Source organism: Hibiscus syriacus, unplaced genomic scaffold (genome assembly GCF_006381635.1).
Source record: "Hibiscus syriacus cultivar Baekdansim isolate YM2019G1 unplaced genomic scaffold, ASM638163v2 tig00002237_pilon, whole genome shotgun sequence".
In the NCBI taxonomy this organism is placed as follows: Eukaryota; Viridiplantae; Streptophyta; class Magnoliopsida; order Malvales; family Malvaceae; genus Hibiscus; species Hibiscus syriacus.
Genome location: NW_024061918.1, coordinates 12,152,214 through 12,170,903, shown reverse-complemented (window position 1 = coordinate 12,170,903; position 18,690 = coordinate 12,152,214). Strand labels below are relative to the sequence as shown.

At 29.5% G+C, this 18,690-nt stretch overlaps 1 protein-coding gene across 1 annotated transcript; it reads left to right on the top strand.

Annotated features, from left to right (window-relative positions):
- The first annotated feature begins 16,208 nt into the window (after window positions 1-16,208).
- LOC120139678 (mitochondrial adenine nucleotide transporter ADNT1-like) lies at window positions 16,209-17,498 on the top strand. The gene is made up of 4 exons (XM_039154841.1): window positions 16,209-16,327; window positions 16,458-16,571; window positions 16,849-17,193; window positions 17,275-17,498. The coding sequence occupies exons 1-4, from the start codon at window positions 16,277-16,279 to the stop codon at window positions 17,356-17,358; spliced, it is 594 nt and encodes a 197-aa protein (XP_039010772.1). The 5' UTR covers window positions 16,209-16,276; the 3' UTR covers window positions 17,359-17,498.
- The last annotated feature ends 1,192 nt before the right edge of the window (window positions 17,499-18,690 follow it).

Genomic DNA, 18,690 nt, shown 5'->3' with positions numbered 1-18,690 from the left:
CAAATATTTTAAAAAAACCAACCTTCCATGGTATGAAGGTGATTTTTAATGAGTCATCTTTTCTATAAAAAAAATTATTAACTTTTTAGTACGACTCAATTTGTAATTTTATTAATTTGATTCCACTCATAATTGTTATATTTCTAGGAGATCCGTTTTATTGCGACTAAAGTTCAAGAAGACCCTAGAATCAATGTGATAAGGAAGAAATGCCAGATGGAAAAAAAAATAAGTAAACCGTTATCCATAAAAGAATAAGTGCCACGTAGAGATTGGATTTTGCACTGAGTGTCAATAGTTGATGTAAAGTGTTCATGTGTTCTAAGAGAAATCATCGGAGTTACTTCTAGTAGAAGTTAGAATTGAATTACAATCAAAGACTATACTGGTCATGATTGTTCTACATTGAACAGCTCCGATTAAGCCAAGAGAATTCAAAGCTTAGTTTCATGAAATTGGTTAAATAAAGTTTCAAATGGATTAGAGTATCGCCTTAGGGAACTCCGAAATTGTTAGTAAAATGATGGATTGAAAATTTGATGTTTTAACAGTATCTTTAAAACTTAGCTTATTTTCTTATGCTCAATTAATTTATTTTCTTATGCTCAATTAATTGAGTGTGTACACGATCCTTTGAGGATTCAAGCGAATGAATTTCTTGTAGATCTCCTGGAACGATTATTCCGTGAGTTCGATTTGATTATGGAATTAGACTGACTCGACAAGCACAAGACTTGATTTGACAGTCATTACAAAAGTGTTAGAAAAAATTGCGTTTATTTGAGAATAATATAGGAAAAATAATAATGAAATATCATTATAAAATCAAATGGATAGGAGAAGTTTATTTTGTCTCGGATTTGTTATTCGAAATAATAATTTGAGACAAAATCAAACTTAAGAAAATCAAATAAAGAAGTTAAACTTTTTAAAATAAATCAAAATTAAATAAAAATAATAATTTTTTTATTTTGTTCTTATGATCAGAAAAAATTGAGAAAGTTTCCTTAAGACAGATTTTCGGCCACTCCTTTGGTGCTCGAGTTTGTTAGTCGTCTGTCTCTCATGATACAACAACTAGATGATTAGTAATAGTAGCACAACAGTAGAAATCACGAACTATCCTTGCCTTCGTCCATCACCAGAAAACTATTGGAAGAGAAATTTTTTTCAAGATAAGAGAAGTTCTTGAAGTCTCACATGAAAACTTATTCACAATTCAACTTTTGAAACTTGTATTTAACCTAGCATATTAACTCAATATTTATAGGGGATTTCCAAGAGAGATTTAATCCAACAACATATCTTTTAATATTCAACTGTAAACATATAATAATATCTTTTAATTTGAAATATTCAAAAGATAAACTCCTTTTACTATTCAAACTTAAATATATATTATTTTAATTTGAAATATAAAAAAGTATATACTTATCATTAATACAACAAATACCTTTTTAATTTGACATATTCAAAGAGTAATTATCCTACTAATATTCAAAGTAAAAATATCTTTTAATTTGCAATAGTCAAAAGGAATATGAATTTAATATAAATATTAAATCCATCAATTAAGTTCACCATTTTTTTCTGATAATCCTCCACATGAATAAAATTGATGATTTCATCAAAAACATTTTGACTCGGTGTGATGTAGCCACTATATCGATAGTTGCATAGGATATGTAGGTGTACTCCTTTGAACATTATTTACTTTATTGGCTAAACAGTAGATGTCTTTGAATTGTTCTGTTGTTTGTGAAAATGGTGACATACTTCATACAACTACCCCTCTGACAAGAATTTAGTTCTCATGGGGGTATGTTCTTAAAGTCATGGACATCGTCTGATTCCACAAGAGCTTGAAAGAACTTTGCCTAATAGTTTCCTAGAAGCAATCCCACTTTACTCTCATATAGGTGACTTATGTCGCTCGACTCACCGCAACACACAGTGGTCATTAAAAGCTTTTACTTAGTTTATACCACTTTGATCACTGTTTACATCATAAGAGCAAAATTGAGATAAGAAACCTCCACATTGACCGTACACTGGTTATGCAATTAGGTTATTCCTTTGAACCTAGATCTTGAGATCTCAAGTAAAAAAGGTTGGATTTTCCTTCACATAACACCTTTAAATTTCATGGGCTTTAGTCTCATTCCTTTAGATGTTTTCTCAACTTGATCTCGATTTAACCCTTTGGTTAGCGAATCCTCTAGGTTATCCTTTGATCTTACAAAATCAATAAAAGATAACTCCATTTGAGATTAGTTATCTAATAGTATAGTGTTGACGATCCGTATGTCTTGATTTACCATCATACATGAAATTTTGTTCTCTCACAATTATTGTTTAGTTGTCACAGTATATACATACTGTGGGCACAAGTTTCGGCCATTCTGAAATATCCTCAAGAAAGTTTCGAAGCCATTATGCTTCTTTCCTAGATTTGTCTAAAGCTACAAGCTCATATTCCATTGAGGATTTAGTTATAATCGTTTTTCTTAATTATTTCCATGACACGACTTTCCTTCCCAATGTGAAACATATTCACTTGTGTTGATATCTCAAATATCAAATTTCAACTAGCATCGGTTTATCCTTCTATGATCGTCAAAGATTCCAATAAATAGAAAATTAATTCTTGTTTATTTTTGATTTTATTATCGAACAGAATCAACATTCTAAAACAAAATTAGTAACCAAAGTTACTTTCATGAAAATTTTTGTTACACAGATTTGTCTACTTTGATATTTTAGCAAAGCCGTTAAGACGAAAGGATAAGTCCTGAAACAAATTTGTTTGCTATCTCATTTTCCCACAATTCTGAATTATCTTGGATTAATAAAGGTAAAAGAATGAAAATCTATCTTAAGATTGTTAGAAAAATTGTGTTAATCCGAGATTAATATAGGAAAAATAATAATTAAATATCATTATAAAATCAAAGGGATAGAACGAGTTTCATCTATCTTAAGATTGTTATTCGAAATAACAATATGAGACGAAATCAAACCTAAGAAAATCAAACAAAGGAGTTAAACTTCTTAAAATAAATCAAAATTAAATAGAAAGAGAAATACTATTTTTATTTTGATCTTGTGATCAGAAACAATTGAGGTTTGTCACTAAATAGTTTCCTTAAGACAAATTTTTGTCCACTCCTTTGGTGCTCGAGTTCATTGGTCATTTGTCTCCCATGATATAACAACTATATGATAAGTTATAGTAGCACAACAGTAAAGATCATGAACTATCTTTTCCTTCGTCTATCATAGGAAAACTAATGGAAGAGAAAAGAATTTCAAGATAAGAAAAGTTCTTGAAATCTCATATGACCCATTCAGAATTCAAGTTGTGAAACTTGTGTTTAACCTAGCAGGTTAACTCACTATTTTATAGGGGGGCTTCTAATAGAGATTTAATCCAACAATATATCTTTTAATATTCAATTTTAAGAAAATAATAATATCTTTTAATTTGAAATATTTAAAAAATAAACTACTTTATCATTCAAACTTAAATATATACTATTTTAATTTGAAATATATAAAATATATAATTATCTTTAATATTCAAAGTTAAAAAGATAAATATCTTTTTAATTTGACATATTCAAAGAGTAATTATCCTACTAATGTTCAAATTAAAAATATCTTTTAATTTGTAGCAGTCAAAAGTAACATGTATTTAATATAAATATTAAATACATCAATTAAATTTACCATTTTTCCATAAAAAGATTGAATTTGAATGGTTTGGGTTCAAACCTCATTCTGGTAACTAACAGAGGAGTCAATTTTCCTACGTTCGTGATCTCAGCACTCAAAGTTGAAAAGATGTACAAGGATGGAAGCTTTTCTAGCTATTGTTATTAATTTCAACATGTCTAGTTTTAATATAGACTCTATTCATACAGTTTGAGATTTTCCACATGTGTTTTACAACGAACAATCAGGACTACTTCCTAAGAGAGGTTGAATTTGGTATTGATCAACAACCGGGAAGTAATATAATTCCCATTACACTTTATTGTATGTCCCCAACGTAAATGAAAGAGTTGAAAGCTCAATTTCAGGAGTTATTTTACTAAGATTTCATACGATCTAATATGTTACCTTGGAGTGCTCAAGTTATGCTTGCAAAGAAAAAAGACACTCAATAAGACCCTGCTTTGATTATAGACAATTTAATAAATCGACTATCAAGAATAAATATTCACTTCCGAGAATAGATAATCTCTTAGATCGAAAAATTCAAAAATAAAATTTTAGTTAGAATTGAAGACTCAATTGAAACAATATCTATTAATTTAATATATCACATCATTTCCTTATTAAAATTAATTGTAGTTAAGGTTGTAATGTCCATTTTATAATCAATTAAAAAATAAAAAATTTATTTTTTTACTTTTGAAAGTTTAGTGGTTTAAAATACCATTTTAACAAAATTTAATATTCATTTCTATATTTTTTATAATAATATATTTTAATTAAAAAGTTACAAACATAATTAATATTTTTAAAAGGCTAATGTGAAAATTAGCATCAAATATTTATTAAAATAGTTATTTTAGCTCTTATTCTTTTTTGGAGCATTTTGACCCCTAATGTTTCATTTTTATAACAAAAATGCTCCTAACATTTGACAGGATAGTCACTTTGGCCCTTATTCTTTTTTTTAGAACATTTTGACCCTCAATATTTCATTTTAGGACAATAAAGACTCCTATTTTGGAGTGTTCATCGTGTGTTAACTAACGATATAAAGGGTGCTTTTTGTCCCAAAATAAAACGCTAAGGATCAAAATGCTATGAAAATAATAGAGACTAAAATGATCATTTTGATAAATAGTAGAGGATAATATTAGCATTATGCCTTTTAAATATTAAACTAATATAAAATAAAATATTTTATAAATATAAATTTTAATTTATGAATTATTTAATTGAAAGATATAAAATAAATGAATGGACATAAAATATATTATTTTAAAATTATTTTTAATCAAAATAATAATAATTGGTAAAAATAATATTATTGTAATCTTGACAAACAAACACTATTATTATACTTTCCATGATGAGAATAAAAAAAATATGAGTATGTAATTCTAAAAAGAAATATTATTTTTTATAACAATCTTTTCCATTAATGATGGTCATTCTAAAATTTTCTACGGAAAAAAAGGGACGGGTGAATAAAATTTCATTCAACTCCAAAAATTTAATTTTTCGATTTCATTCAACATTAAAAAATTTATCCAGATTTGACTAATAATATAATAAATTTGATTAAAAAAATTAAAATTAAAATTAAATTATAAAATAGAACTCTAATAATTTAAAATTTTTAGTAATTAGTAGATTAATTTTTAAGTTCGAGTTGAATCTCTCAACTCTATATATATATATATATATATATATATGTCACATATGAAAAATATATATGCATATATCGTATATAATTATAGAAAATTGTTTAAACTAAAAAAATAATATCATAACTTTATAAATATATACAATTAAATTTAAATAAAATTTTGAAGAACTTATCTCGATTCAATTCAATTTTTTTAAATAAAATTTAAATTATAAAATATAACTCGTTAACTTCAATAACTCAAAATTATACCAATGGGGGTTGATTTAAGTGGTAAGTAGCTTGATATCGCTTAAACAAGGCTTGAGTTTGAGTCTTTATGTATGCTGAAATCCCCGCTAAGAGACTCGCCCACCAACAGGGGTAGAGCTAGGGTTTCAAATTGTGGTGTCATAATTTTAAATTATGGAATCTAGATAAAGCCATATATTAAGACATTAACTAAAGTAAAATATAAACATCAAATAAAGTTCAACAACTAATACATTTTTCTTATAATTGTTCACGACGTTTTCTTATGTTTTGAAATCATTGGATTATTTTTCCCTTGTTGATGCTATTAAATATATCTTTCTCAATCTAACCAAACAAACATTCATCCATTGATATCCAATTCGATTTCGCAAGTGATTTTTCACAATCTTCATTTTAGAAAATGTTCTTTCCACACTTATCGTAGCAACCGATAAAATCAATGCAAGCTTCACCAAAGGATAAACAATATTATTTTTTAAATCAATCATCTTTATAGAAGGGTCTTGAATCCCTTTTAAATTTGAGAACTCTTTGTTTTAACACATTTCAATGATGTATGTCTCCAATTGATTATCAAGAGCAAGAGCTTCAATGGTAGAAAACTCAGAAGAATAAATTCCACCAAGATAAATCAACTTCTTTATGTTAAAAGATACAAAATCATCATTCGAGCATAATCAAGAAGCATATTACAACAACTCTGTATTTACTTCACTAAAATGATTATTAAGCTATTGAAGTTGCATATCTATAACGGTATAAAATAACCTCACACGATAATGGTATATATTTGTTACCTTGTGAGCTTTCTTTGATAATAAATGCATCATCCATAATAAGGACATCAAACTCGTGTTTTTACAAAATGATGATACTTGTAGAAGTAATGAATCTCATCTATCTTCTCGAACTTTATGTAACTACTCTTTTGAAATCCTGATCAATGACATGGTATTAACGATATCTTGATCTTTTCTTTAAAAGTGTTTCAGACAATTCATTTGTGATTCCTAACACTCTTATCATTAAATGCAAGAAAAAAATTCAAATGATTGTGTAATATCCCAAATTTTGTACTAGTAATTGGAATGTAAAATTTTGAAAGTTTGGGGACTAAAGTGTAAAGTTGTAAAAGTTGAAGGACTAAAAGTGTAAATTTTTAAAAGTTATATTTTGGGTCTGTAAATAAGTAGTTTATCCTAAGACAACTATTTTAGTGGGTTTCAAATTTTTAATCTAGAGTTTGCATAAAAGCCTTTTAAAGGATGAAGATTAGTGTAATACGCGGATAACCGGGTCGAATCAAAAGTCTACAAAAATTTGAAGGAAGGTAGTTTTTGGTTAGAAAAATTATATGGATATTTTTAATTAGTGGAATTTAACTTGGATTTGTGGAATTTTGTGAGAATTGCACTATAAAATGGAATAGTGCAATTTAGGACTAAAGTTGGAAATGGATGTTAATAATATTGTAGAATTGAAATCAAGTAGGACAATTAATTAAAGTCCATCTAGGGAGCAAGATGAGATTTTCGGCCATTGATAAAATTGTTAGGAACTTGGTTGAATTTGATTTGCTTTGTTTTGAATTTGATTGGAATGGTATGTAAATGGTGTGTTGGTGATTAAATTGTAAATGAATTAAATTGGAGACCATTAGGGTGAAGATTGCAAAGTTTCGGCCTAAGGGAGAAATTAAGATAAAATTTTGTAAAAATTTCCTTATGGTTTATATGGAATGTAGAAATGATTCTAGGTGCTTGAAATGATGTTTGGAACCAAATTGGAACTTTGTTAGACTTTAAGGGGCTTTTTCACATAGTGTGACAATTTAAAGGATTAATGTGCAATCATTGAGCAGTTAAGGTCTTATTCTGAAATTTAGTATTACAAATAGTAAATTGGATTGGTTTGAAATAGTTTATAAGTTTAAGGACTCAATTAAAAGTTTGAAGGAAGTTGGTGGTGAAATGGGGGAAAGTGTCGAATTAAAGGGATATTGGATAAAGAATGATATTTAAAAAGGGCTTGGAAGGGAATATTAAAAGAAATAAAGTTGATTTAAATTAAGGGAGATAAATTAGTATCGAATATGAGATGATGGTAATTTTCAAAATTTTATTAGAAATCAAGTTTATTATTATTAGTTACAATACTAATTCGTGTTCGAAATTTGTTATGTCGGGATAATTGATATTCGTGTAGATCGTGATCGTTCACAAGTTCAAAGCGAGATAAAAGGAAAGGATAAAGTTCAATAGTAAATTGATAGTATCAAATAAGCTAGTGAGGCCACAGGTGAGTGCGACTAAACTTTTTATAATATATAATACAAGGAAGACTTGCTATGAGTCAACCTCGATTGTTTTAATTGAGAAGATTTTAAAGTAGTGTTTGACGTTGAGTTGTTTTAGTATGGTTGTTTTGGGTATAAATTGCCCAAAATTAGGATTTTTGTGAGACTGATTTTATAATCAATTATCTGAATTGTTTTTATATGCAAATTAGTCGTTTATTTATAACAAAGCCCATTGTATGAAAACGAGGGTTAGTGGTACAAGGGCATGCCATGAGGTGGAGTGAATCTGAATATGTTTATGATATAGCACCTGTGTGGTTCACTCGTGGTCTAACTCAGTATACCTTAGCGGTGCACGAGGTGGAGTGATCTGGTGCATCTGATTAGTTTTATATGTGCATTATATGGCACCAAGATAGGTCACTCGTGGACTGACTTGGATGCCTTAGTGGTACTTAAGGTGGAGTGACTTGGAGCAATTTGTTCTGACGATAAATTTGTATACAGCGCGCTCACTCGTTATCTGATTCATGTACCGCAAATTTTCATAATAATATAATTGGCAAAGTAATGATCTGATCTAAATAAAATATGGAATTGATCTGCTTTGAAATGGAAAAGTATACGCCCGAAAATAAATTTAGTACGAATAATTTATGAAAATTCTTATAAAGTGGTTTTAAATCAAATATTTGCGACTATATATATATATATATATTTAGTAAAAAAATTTATATGGCTAATTAGATTCATTAAACATTTTCTTTATTTTTTTATGTTGCCTTACTAAGTGGAATACTTAACGTGTGATTGGTTCACACGTAGGGAAAGCAAAGTCAATAGAGTAGGGAGACCGGCAGAATCCAACATTTTGGAAGACCAGTTCAAATATACAAAATCAATATGATATATTTCCTATGTTTTTTATATTCATAGTTGGCATGTATATTTTTATTTGGAGGATCTGATTCGAATATGTCTGAACTCTTTTTGATAATATGATAAATGAAAAGTATTTTAATTATTCTATATTATGGTTTTTTAAATGCAATTATTTATTTTATTGCCGATTTTAAATGAAATAAAAATTTATTGATTTTTAAACATTATATGTTTTATACGTTTGATGTGATATTTCTACCTCGTATATGAGATAGTATACGTGATAAGAGTGTTGCAGATTGTATCAAATCTAACAAGTATTAGTTTCTTCCTTTTATTCGGATCTTAATCAATAATCTATTATAATTTCAAGAATATCAACTATTGAATTGAACATGTTGATTATACTTAGAAGCGTACCATGATGTGATCCCCAACGAGTATCTCCTGATCGAACAAAAGTTCTCTCTTAATTTAATTATCGTCCAAAATAAATTTTAGAATTGAACAAAGCTTTATTAACTTCAGAAAATTGTATCTCACTTTGGACGTTCACTCTTTTTTTTTCAATATGATTTTCTTGACTTTTTTTTTTCAAATTTATTTGTATCTCACTTTAGACGTTCACTCTTTTTTTTCCTGATATTCTATATCACAAAGCTTATTAACTTCAGAAAATTGTATCTCACTTTGGACGTTCACTCTTTTTTTTTCAATATGATTTTCTTGACTTTTTTTTTTCAAATTTATTTGTATCTCACTTTAGACGTTCACTCTTTTTTTTCCTGATATTCTATATCAGAAGTTGATTTCTTTTTTAAATATTTCTTCATTTTTATTAAACAATTATAAAATAAATTTACATTACCCATATATTTTCTTGTAAGTTGTAATAAACAAATGGAAAAAAAATTAAAAATAGTGAATATGCATTGTTGCAATAAAAAATTACATAGTGTTAACACAACTCTTCGAACGGAAACAATGAACTTATTAATCTATAATAGACAATAACAATAATTGTATCAAAATTTAAAAACAACCCAATATTTTTAATAATTTCAAACATTAAAAAACACAAACTCATTATCAATATCAAATAGGAAAATTCTACAATGCTCGACGAGCACCGATGAACCACTAACGATGAGTATTATTAATTTAATTATAAAAAAATTAAAATTCTAAAGGGCTCATGTATAATTATAAATTAGTTAAAAAACTAAATGTAAATTATTTAGGGTAAACTATAAACATTGACCACTCAATTGTTTAGTTAGTTTATTTTTACCATCGATCTTTTAATTTTGTCAATTAGACCACTTAACTATTTAATTCTCGTTAACAGCTGACGAAAGTGCTGATGTGATAGCTAACAAAATTGACATAATTCCACATTTAGTCCTCAATAGTTATATATTCTATCAATTTGGTCATAATTTTAATTTAATTTAATAAATTTAATCATCTAATCATTTTTTACACGTGTCACTATTTTATTGAATTTAAATTTATTTAATTTAATTATTTTTTGACCCACTTGTATCACCATCTGATTGGAGGGAAAAATTAATATAGTAAAATAGTGTATAAAAGGAGTTCATGGGAATCGAACCTAGGTGTAATGTATATAACATGCAAGAATTTCCCACTGAATCAACCATATCATTTGGTTTATATATATAATGCTAGAAAAAAGAAAGGAAAATGGAAATGAAGTGATTTGAACATGAGCTAAAAATATGATATTAAACCATTAAAGTAGATCCTAAATTTTGTTAATTGTTGTATAGATTTATATATTTTTAAATATTATTTCATACAATATTAAAACATAAATTTAAGATTTTTATATTTTAATTTTAATATTCTTTTCACATTTATAGTTCAATGAATATATAAATAATTTTGAATTAAATATATTTAATTTTATTAATATTAATATTTTTATAATTATTAATTAAAATAAAAAATATTCAATTTAAGATTGTATATATAACCATTAAATTATAAATGTCAGAAAAAAGAAACATTAAAAATTTAACTTATAAAATATATAAATCATAAATTTTATTTTTTAATATTTTACTAACTAATTTATAAAATATATGCAATTGATATCAAAATTTAAGATTTGCTTCAATGTTCTAAATATGTCAATGCTAATCAATATGTATGTTATCGTGTATCGTGTAACACAACTGTTTAAGTTGGTTTAGTGGCAAAAGTCGATGCTTACATTCTTGTGAAATTGGGTTTGATTCCCTTATCTTCTATTAATTTTGTTTGGGCTTTTATACTTGTTTTTTCATCTAACCGGATGCTGACATGTATCACCATCTAAGTGGTAGAAAAATAATTAAATTAAATACATTTAAATTCTAAAAAATCTTCAATAAAATGTTGACACATGTCACAATTTGATTAGAGAATTAAACTTATAAAATTAAATTAAAATTATGACCAAATTGATAGAATATATAAGTATTGAAGATTAAATATATAATTATACTAATTTTATTAACTGCAACGTTGGCACTTCTGTTAAATATTAACGGTGGGTAGCTTAATTGAATATAATTAAATAGTTAAGTGGTTTAATTGATAAAATTAAAAGATCGATGGTAAAAATAAAAAGGACTAAACAATTGAGTGGTCAATAGTATAGTTTACCCTTAAATAATTTACCTTTGAAATTTTAAATAATCTATAATTATATATTGAATACTTTATAATTTTAACGACGTAGAAGAATCATCCTATCAAATAATAGTTTTAAAAATATTGAAAAACTGAAAGATCAAAGAAAACAATAATAAAGTTTAATTAATTTTACCTCAATTTTAGAATATGACGTGATTCGTCTTTTTCCTTAAAAGTTATTAAAAATTATTAATCTAAAAATAATATTATTCTACCAAATGATGAAGACTGTGGGTTATGGTTCTTAGAGAAAAGAAAATTTTGTGCAAGAGAAGGATGAGTGTTATGGATTGAAAACTTGAGAAGGTGGTTTTAAATTTATTATTATTAAATATTTTATAAATAAAATGGTAAGGTTAAAGTGAGGGTAAAGATGGGTTAGAGTTAAATTTTAAAAAATAAAATATTTAGAAAAATTGGGTGTTAACTTTTTTTTTTTATGTAGTAAAGGTAAATTTTAAAATTTTTATTATTAGGCTTTTTTTTAAAAAAAGTGGACCTATTTTTTTATTTGAAGGGTGTAATATTTTTTTGGATGAAGTATCAATTTTTATATTGCATATATTAAATTTATATAGATTTTTTAGGTAATTTTTGTCCTTGTAGTAGATTTAATTATTACTTTCATCTCTTATCATATTTCCTGCATCAATTTAACACTCGAAGTTGTTTAACTGCATCATTCTATACCCTATCCCTAACTTAAACTATAAATTATAAAACCTAAACCATAACCCTATTACCTCTAAATCATAAACTCTAAAGTATAAATCTTAATTTAGAATTTATAATTTAAGGTTTTAAGTTAGGAAAAAAATATAAAATGATGCAATTAAATAACTTTAAGTGTTAAATTGATAAAAAAATACGGTATAGGCAAAAATAATAATTTTAGTCTATTATAAGGAAATTATGACCCTTAAGTCAATTATTTTTTGAAAATTTCGGGGTGTTAATTAACACACATAATAAATATTAGTTCCGCTTATGTCCATTAAAATCAAATCTGTAATTTAAACTTATTAGAATTAATAAGGACAAAATGATAAAATTAGGAAAACTACAAAAAATATTTTGAAACTTTTTTATTGGGCCTGATACTCATCCCCTCTGTTTTAAAAATCGGACTGGATCGGCCGGTTCAACCGGTTCAATCGAGAATCGTTATTTTGTCCGATTTAATCTAAATCGGTTGAACCGCTATTAGTAAACCGGCCAGAACCGTTGAACCGTTCGAATCGGGCCGGCTGAAAACCAGAAAAAACCGGGAAAAATCGGGAAAAACTAGGATTTTTTTTTTTAAAACCAAACAACGTCGTTTGTTAAACGAGCAAAGTCGAACTCTAGTATTGCTGAGCTAGACTCGAACTTGAAAACTTTAAAAGTAAGCTCAACTCAACTCAAACTCACAAGCTAAAAATTATCAAGTTCAACTCAAACTCGAAATATAATACTGAAACTTGAACTCAAAAAGGCTTGAACTTAAAAAAAAATTAGAAGCTCGATTGAATTCTAAAATTCGAGCTTGATTGAAGTGAAAGAATAGTTCACTCAATGCTCACCAAAATGCTCCATGATTTTGAATGCCAAATTACCTCTATTATTTATAGAAGTTAGTTGTAATGCGCTTCTATGTTTCTTAGCAATGTGAGATTGTTTTGTTCTCATATTTTCTCTTTAGACTTTTGGGATGCTCTTCTATGTTTCTTAGCCATATGAGATTGTTTTTTTAAAAAAATTAAACCAAACAATATCATTTTGTTATGATTTTTTAACCCCAAATTTATTTTTTAATTATAGTTATATAATTATATTTATTATTTAATATGTTTTACCTTAAATATTATGTTGTAGTTAATTTGAATAATTTTGTTTCACTTGATTTTATAGTTTTTAACTTATATATGTTATGACTTGCTTTGAATATGACTTGTGATATAAAAAATTATTTTTTATTAAATATTTTTGGTATTTTTATTTAATTTTTTAAATAATTATGACGTCGTCCGATTCTTCTGACCAGTCAAACCGATTCAATCGATTGAATCAGTGAACCGATAGCATAATCGGTTCGTTAATCGATCTACTAACCGGTCCGGTTATGAAAACCATGCTCATCCCTAAACGAGGGTTAGTTGTAGAATAAGAAGAGAGGCAATGTCTCTATATGGAAATTTCTTTTTTTGGGCAAAGTCCCTTTTCTTATATTTTCATCCAAACAGCCTTTTTTATTTGTTTTGCTTATTGGCCCCTTAGCCAATGCTTGCTCACTTTCACTCATTTCTGTAATCACGGGAAAGAGGATCACTTCTTCTCCGATCACCGGAGTCTGGTCAATCCCATATTTTGACCGGATACCCCTAGGGTTCCGATAATACATATCTGGGTTGCTCTTTTTTTTAATTTAATTTAATAATTATTTCTTCCCAAAACAATGGCGTCTGAGGATGTGAAAAGGAGCGAGTCGGCTGTTTCAACGATCGTGAATCTGGCGGAAGAAGCCAAGATGGCTAGAGAAGGAGTTAAACCGCCAAGCCACGCGTTCCTTAGTATTTGCAAGTCTCTTGTTGCTGGTGGCGTCGCTGGTGGAGTGTATGTCCCTTTGTTTCTTAAGATCCACATTTTTTTTTCATTTTTTTTAATCTTCGAGTGGTTTGATAATCTTTATACATTGTTCCGAATGTTTTTATCTTCCTCTAGTTACTTCATCTAAAAATAAAAGTGCTTTCTTTTCGGTCCTCGTTTTTTCTTGTTCAGCTCAGTTTTATAATTTCCACTTGTAGAAAGCATTTAAATGATGTGATTTTTTCATAAATCCATTTCATTTCCTTGTTTTGGAAAGCAGTGTTTTTTAAGGAACTTGTTCTTTTTGAGGATTGAGAAATTAACAAAGTATTCTTCTTTTTCATCTATTGTGTGGAATCCTAGAAAATATGCATTTATTGTTAAAATTCAATTACTTTTATTTTTTATGATAAAAATGTTTTTTTCTGTATTTTTAATTCTCTGTTGCAACTCTTAGGGTTTTGATTCTTTTTTTTTAACCATTGATACTCTGATTATATAAATATTGTATTGAGATCTCTTCCTCCTTTGTACTTCTTAGAAAGGGATGATATCGATATGAATCACTGTTTGGTATTTATTGTTAATGATGTGGAAATTCTCGTAGATGCAAAATGTTTGTTTAAATTAACAATTAATCTGTCACAGAGTAATAGTTTAACGTCAATAATTTTTCAGGGGAAAAGTTTTAGTATATTAATAAGTTGTGATGCATTTTGGATATGGTTCCCCGCTTTTCGTATATTTCGACTCCCACTAAGAGATATGGTTGTTAAACGTCTGAGGTGTTTACCATGTTGGCTTTTGATGCTTGGAGAAATTTGATGCTAACTGCTGTTGCCTGGGGGAGGATTGATTTTTTTGATGTTGATAGGTGAAGATTGAATGGGCTAAACCAAAATACTTTTGTTGTCCTGGAATTGGTGGGAACCTTATGGAAGATCTGTGGGAGAAATATTATCCTGTTGACATTTGGATGATTTTCTTCATTTGACCTGTTTGCACTCTCTGCTATGTTCGTGGAATATTTTTTTTCTCTGTATCGTGTTGGATTATGCCTGACTTTCCATTTCCATTTCCATTTCCATATCCAGTTTGCTTTACTGAATGTGTGTTGTATCTATTTCAGGTCACGTAGCGCCTAGAAAGATTAAAAATTTTACTCCAGGTAGTTTTTTTACCATCATCATTCAGTCTTTCTCCATTAGTTTCTCATTTTTTTTTTTGTAATGCTATTAGGCTATAGCCAATTCCCAGTTCACTATTTATTTCATCATTCTTCCTAGGGTGAAGATTCAACACATTATCTATTCTCAGTTTTGTTAGTGATCGAGATAATTAGAACTTTACTTGTGCTGTATGTTCCGTAGAGTATCTGTATTGTGTATTAGTTGTTTCCTTTTTTTGAGCCTGCAGGTTCAGAATCCGCATAGTATAAAGTACAATGGAACGATACAGGGTTTGAAATTTATATGGAGAACTGAGGGTTTCAGGGGAATGTTTAAAGGCAATGGTACCAATTGTGCTCGGATTATTCCAAACTCAGCAGTGAAGTTTTTCAGCTATGAGGAAGCCTCTAAGTAAGCCTTTGCAATTCCTTTCTTCACTATTACCCTTCAGTTGTTATCACAGTACGAAGTCTGAACTAATAGCTTCCTCTTTGTTTCTTTCTGAATACAGGGGGATTTTATACCTTTACCGGCAGCAATCAGGAAATGGTATGTCTTTATAGTAGCATTACACTTGTAAATGTTCTTTAGATTTGAAGCTGATTGGGATGATTCAATTTTGTTGTCTGTCATGCAATCATTGAGGCAAAGTTTTCCTGCTAATGAACTGTGTGTTGAAAAAAGTGCACTGGATGGTGTTGACAAAGGCTATGCATTGTGTTTCTGTCTGCATATGGTACCAGTAAAGTATGTGAATGAATCTTGTAGTGGTTCCTTTAGTGCTATTATCTTCCTTAAACTAATTCATAAAACTCTAGAATAGTGTTGAATGGGGAAAAGCAAAATCCGTTTTATGGCCTTGATTGGCATAAGATGAGTTTGCCATCTGTAGTAATTATGCTGTTCTTCATAGCATGTTTACTTATTTCTTTCTTGATTTAACTTTGACTTGAAGAGGATGCGCAACTCACTCCAGTTCTACGCCTTGGAGCTGGCGCGTGTGCTGGAATTATTGCCATGTCAGCTACTTATCCAATGGATATGGTACGAGGTCGTCTAACAGTCCAGGTATTTGTTGAGATATTTCTGACCTTAATTGATATGACTTACGTTGAATCAACTATCTTTTTCCCGGGGGGACAGGCTTGCTACCCGTTATCACTTTGGTGGATAATGTCCATGTGTTATACATTTGCAGACTGAGAAGTCACCTCGCCAGTATAGAGGAATCTTTCATGCTCTTTCAACAGTATTAAGGGAAGAAGGACCCCGTGCTTTGTACAAAGGCTGGTTACCATCTGTAATAGGAGTTGTAAGTAAAACAAATATGGTCTTGATACCTGCGTTATTTCCTGTTTATTTCACTTTAGGGATCTGTTCAGATGGATGTAGACATCTTCTAGGATGATAAATTCTGTTTCTGTTCTCCCAAAATTAGTGCTTGTGTGTTGGTTTCCTAATTGCACAAGCTGTTCATTAGTCAACAATGAAGTCAAATGTCTGTTCCATTGACTTTGCATCTCTTTTGACTTTTGATTATGGATCATTCTCCTTATGTCTGTATGCTAAAGCATGAATGGTTTTTATAGGTACCCTATGTGGGTCTTAACTTTGCGGTTTACGAATCTCTGAAAGATTGGTTGATCAAAAGCAAACCATTTGGGCTGGTTGAGGACTCTGAATTAGGTGTCACAACAAGGCTTGCATGTGGGGCTGCTGCTGGAACTGTAGGCCAAACAGTTGCTTATCCTCTTGATGTCATTCGGCGTAGGCTGCAGATGGTGGGCTGGAAAGATGCTGCCTCAGTTGTCACCGGTGATGGGAAGAGTAAGGTCCGTGTTGAATATACTGGTATGGTTGACGCATTCAGGAAAACAGTTCGGTATGAAGGTTTTGGAGCATTATACAAGGGTTTGGTTCCAAATTCAGTGAAGGTTATTGTAACATCTTAGTCTCGGCAATCAACTTTCCTATGTGCACGGACTGCATAATAAGTATTTCCCCTTTTTCTTTAGGTGGTTCCATCGATAGCAATTGCATTCGTCACATACGAGTTGGTAAAGGATGTACTCGGAGTTGAGTTAAGGATATCTGACTGAAGGAACTTCCAAGAGTTTGGTCAATTGTGTTCACATTCACTTTTAGCTTTTTTTATATTTCTTCCTCACTTATAGCCGTCGTGTTCGTTTGCCTTAGGTTTACAGTTTTCGTATTCGTATGTGCTTTTGCCAATAAGTATTTTCAGAGGGTTATCAGAAAATAGTATATTTATTAAGAAATGATGCAGCCGATGCACATTCCGATAGATTTCTTTTCTAGCGAATTTTAAATTCTGTTTCCAAGTTCTGTTTGTGATAATTTTTCTAATAAGTACATGCAACCAAGGGTTATGGGACATATGCTAACTAAACATTTTCTTGGGATGGTTTTACATCGACAGCCCTACTTTTGAGTGAGAAGAAAAATGAAATAAGTGAAAAATAATACATATGCAAACTGAACTTTCTCCACCAATGTACTGAGCTCCTCTCATTTCATTTCTAAGTCTCTTTTCATGTCTTCAATACTCTGCTCCAAATCGGCCACCATTTGACCATTAAATTGAACCTTCTTATTGTGCTCTCCAGCCATTTCTTGCATCTTCTGTTCTCTGACTTCAATAATTGCCATGCAGTCCTAGAATGAAGTTTCAAGTTGTTTGTACTCCTGGAATAGCTCGTTAAATGCATTTCTTGTTCTTTTAGCATTCTCTGATGAGTTGACGAAGTCATTTTTCTCTTCGCCTCTTACTTTCAGATCTCTTTGAAGGTCCTCAATCTTTTGGTTCAGATCAGATTAATTGTTTCTATGGAATTCTCCTTATGTTTCTTCCATCTCTCTTTCTGCAACTTAAAGATTTGCCTTGCACTGTAGGTATAAGCGACCCCCCAATCCCACAAAAAAAAAACTTTTTTTTTAATCCTCGGCCAGCTTCTTATATCTCCCCCTCTTCTATTCTCTCTGCTGATTGGCAATTTGGTTTTCTAGTTCATACTTCTGGTTCTCCGTTTCATTTGATCTTTTTGATGAATTTTCTTTCTGCTCTCTCAAGTTGCAACACCAATGCATTTCTTTAGGTCTGTAACGAATTCAGCTCCTGCAGATTATGGCCTTCAGCACTAGGGCTGTTGGGAAGAAGTTCCATTCTCTGAACTTGCATGTGTTTCCTGGAGTTCTGTGTCAACCCCTTTTTCTTCCATTGTTCTCTTCAAATTTAGATCTCAAACCTTTCACCTGCAGAACTCTCTTCTGATCCTCAGTCATGCTTACCATGTCTTTATCTTTTTTATGTCAATTACAGAATCTGAAATGGCTCGAGTTTTTCTCTCGAGCTGCATTTCCGATTCTGCCTCAAGGTCTTTTATCCGAGCAGATGAAAGACTCCCATGCAC

What these genes read in the sequence shown, in the direction of transcription:
- LOC120139678 (XM_039154841.1), top strand. Translation starts at nt 16,277, where the DNA reads ATGTCAGCTACTTATCCAATGGATATGGTACGAGGTCGTCTAACAGTC. An exon ending in GAGGTCGTCTAACAGTCCAG is followed by an intron (nt 16,328 to 16,457) that starts GTATTTGTTGAG and finishes ATACATTTGCAG; the next exon opens with ACTGAGAAGTCACCTCGCCA. An exon ending in TACCATCTGTAATAGGAGTT is followed by an intron (nt 16,572 to 16,848) that starts GTAAGTAAAACA and finishes TGGTTTTTATAG; the next exon opens with GTACCCTATGTGGGTCTTAA.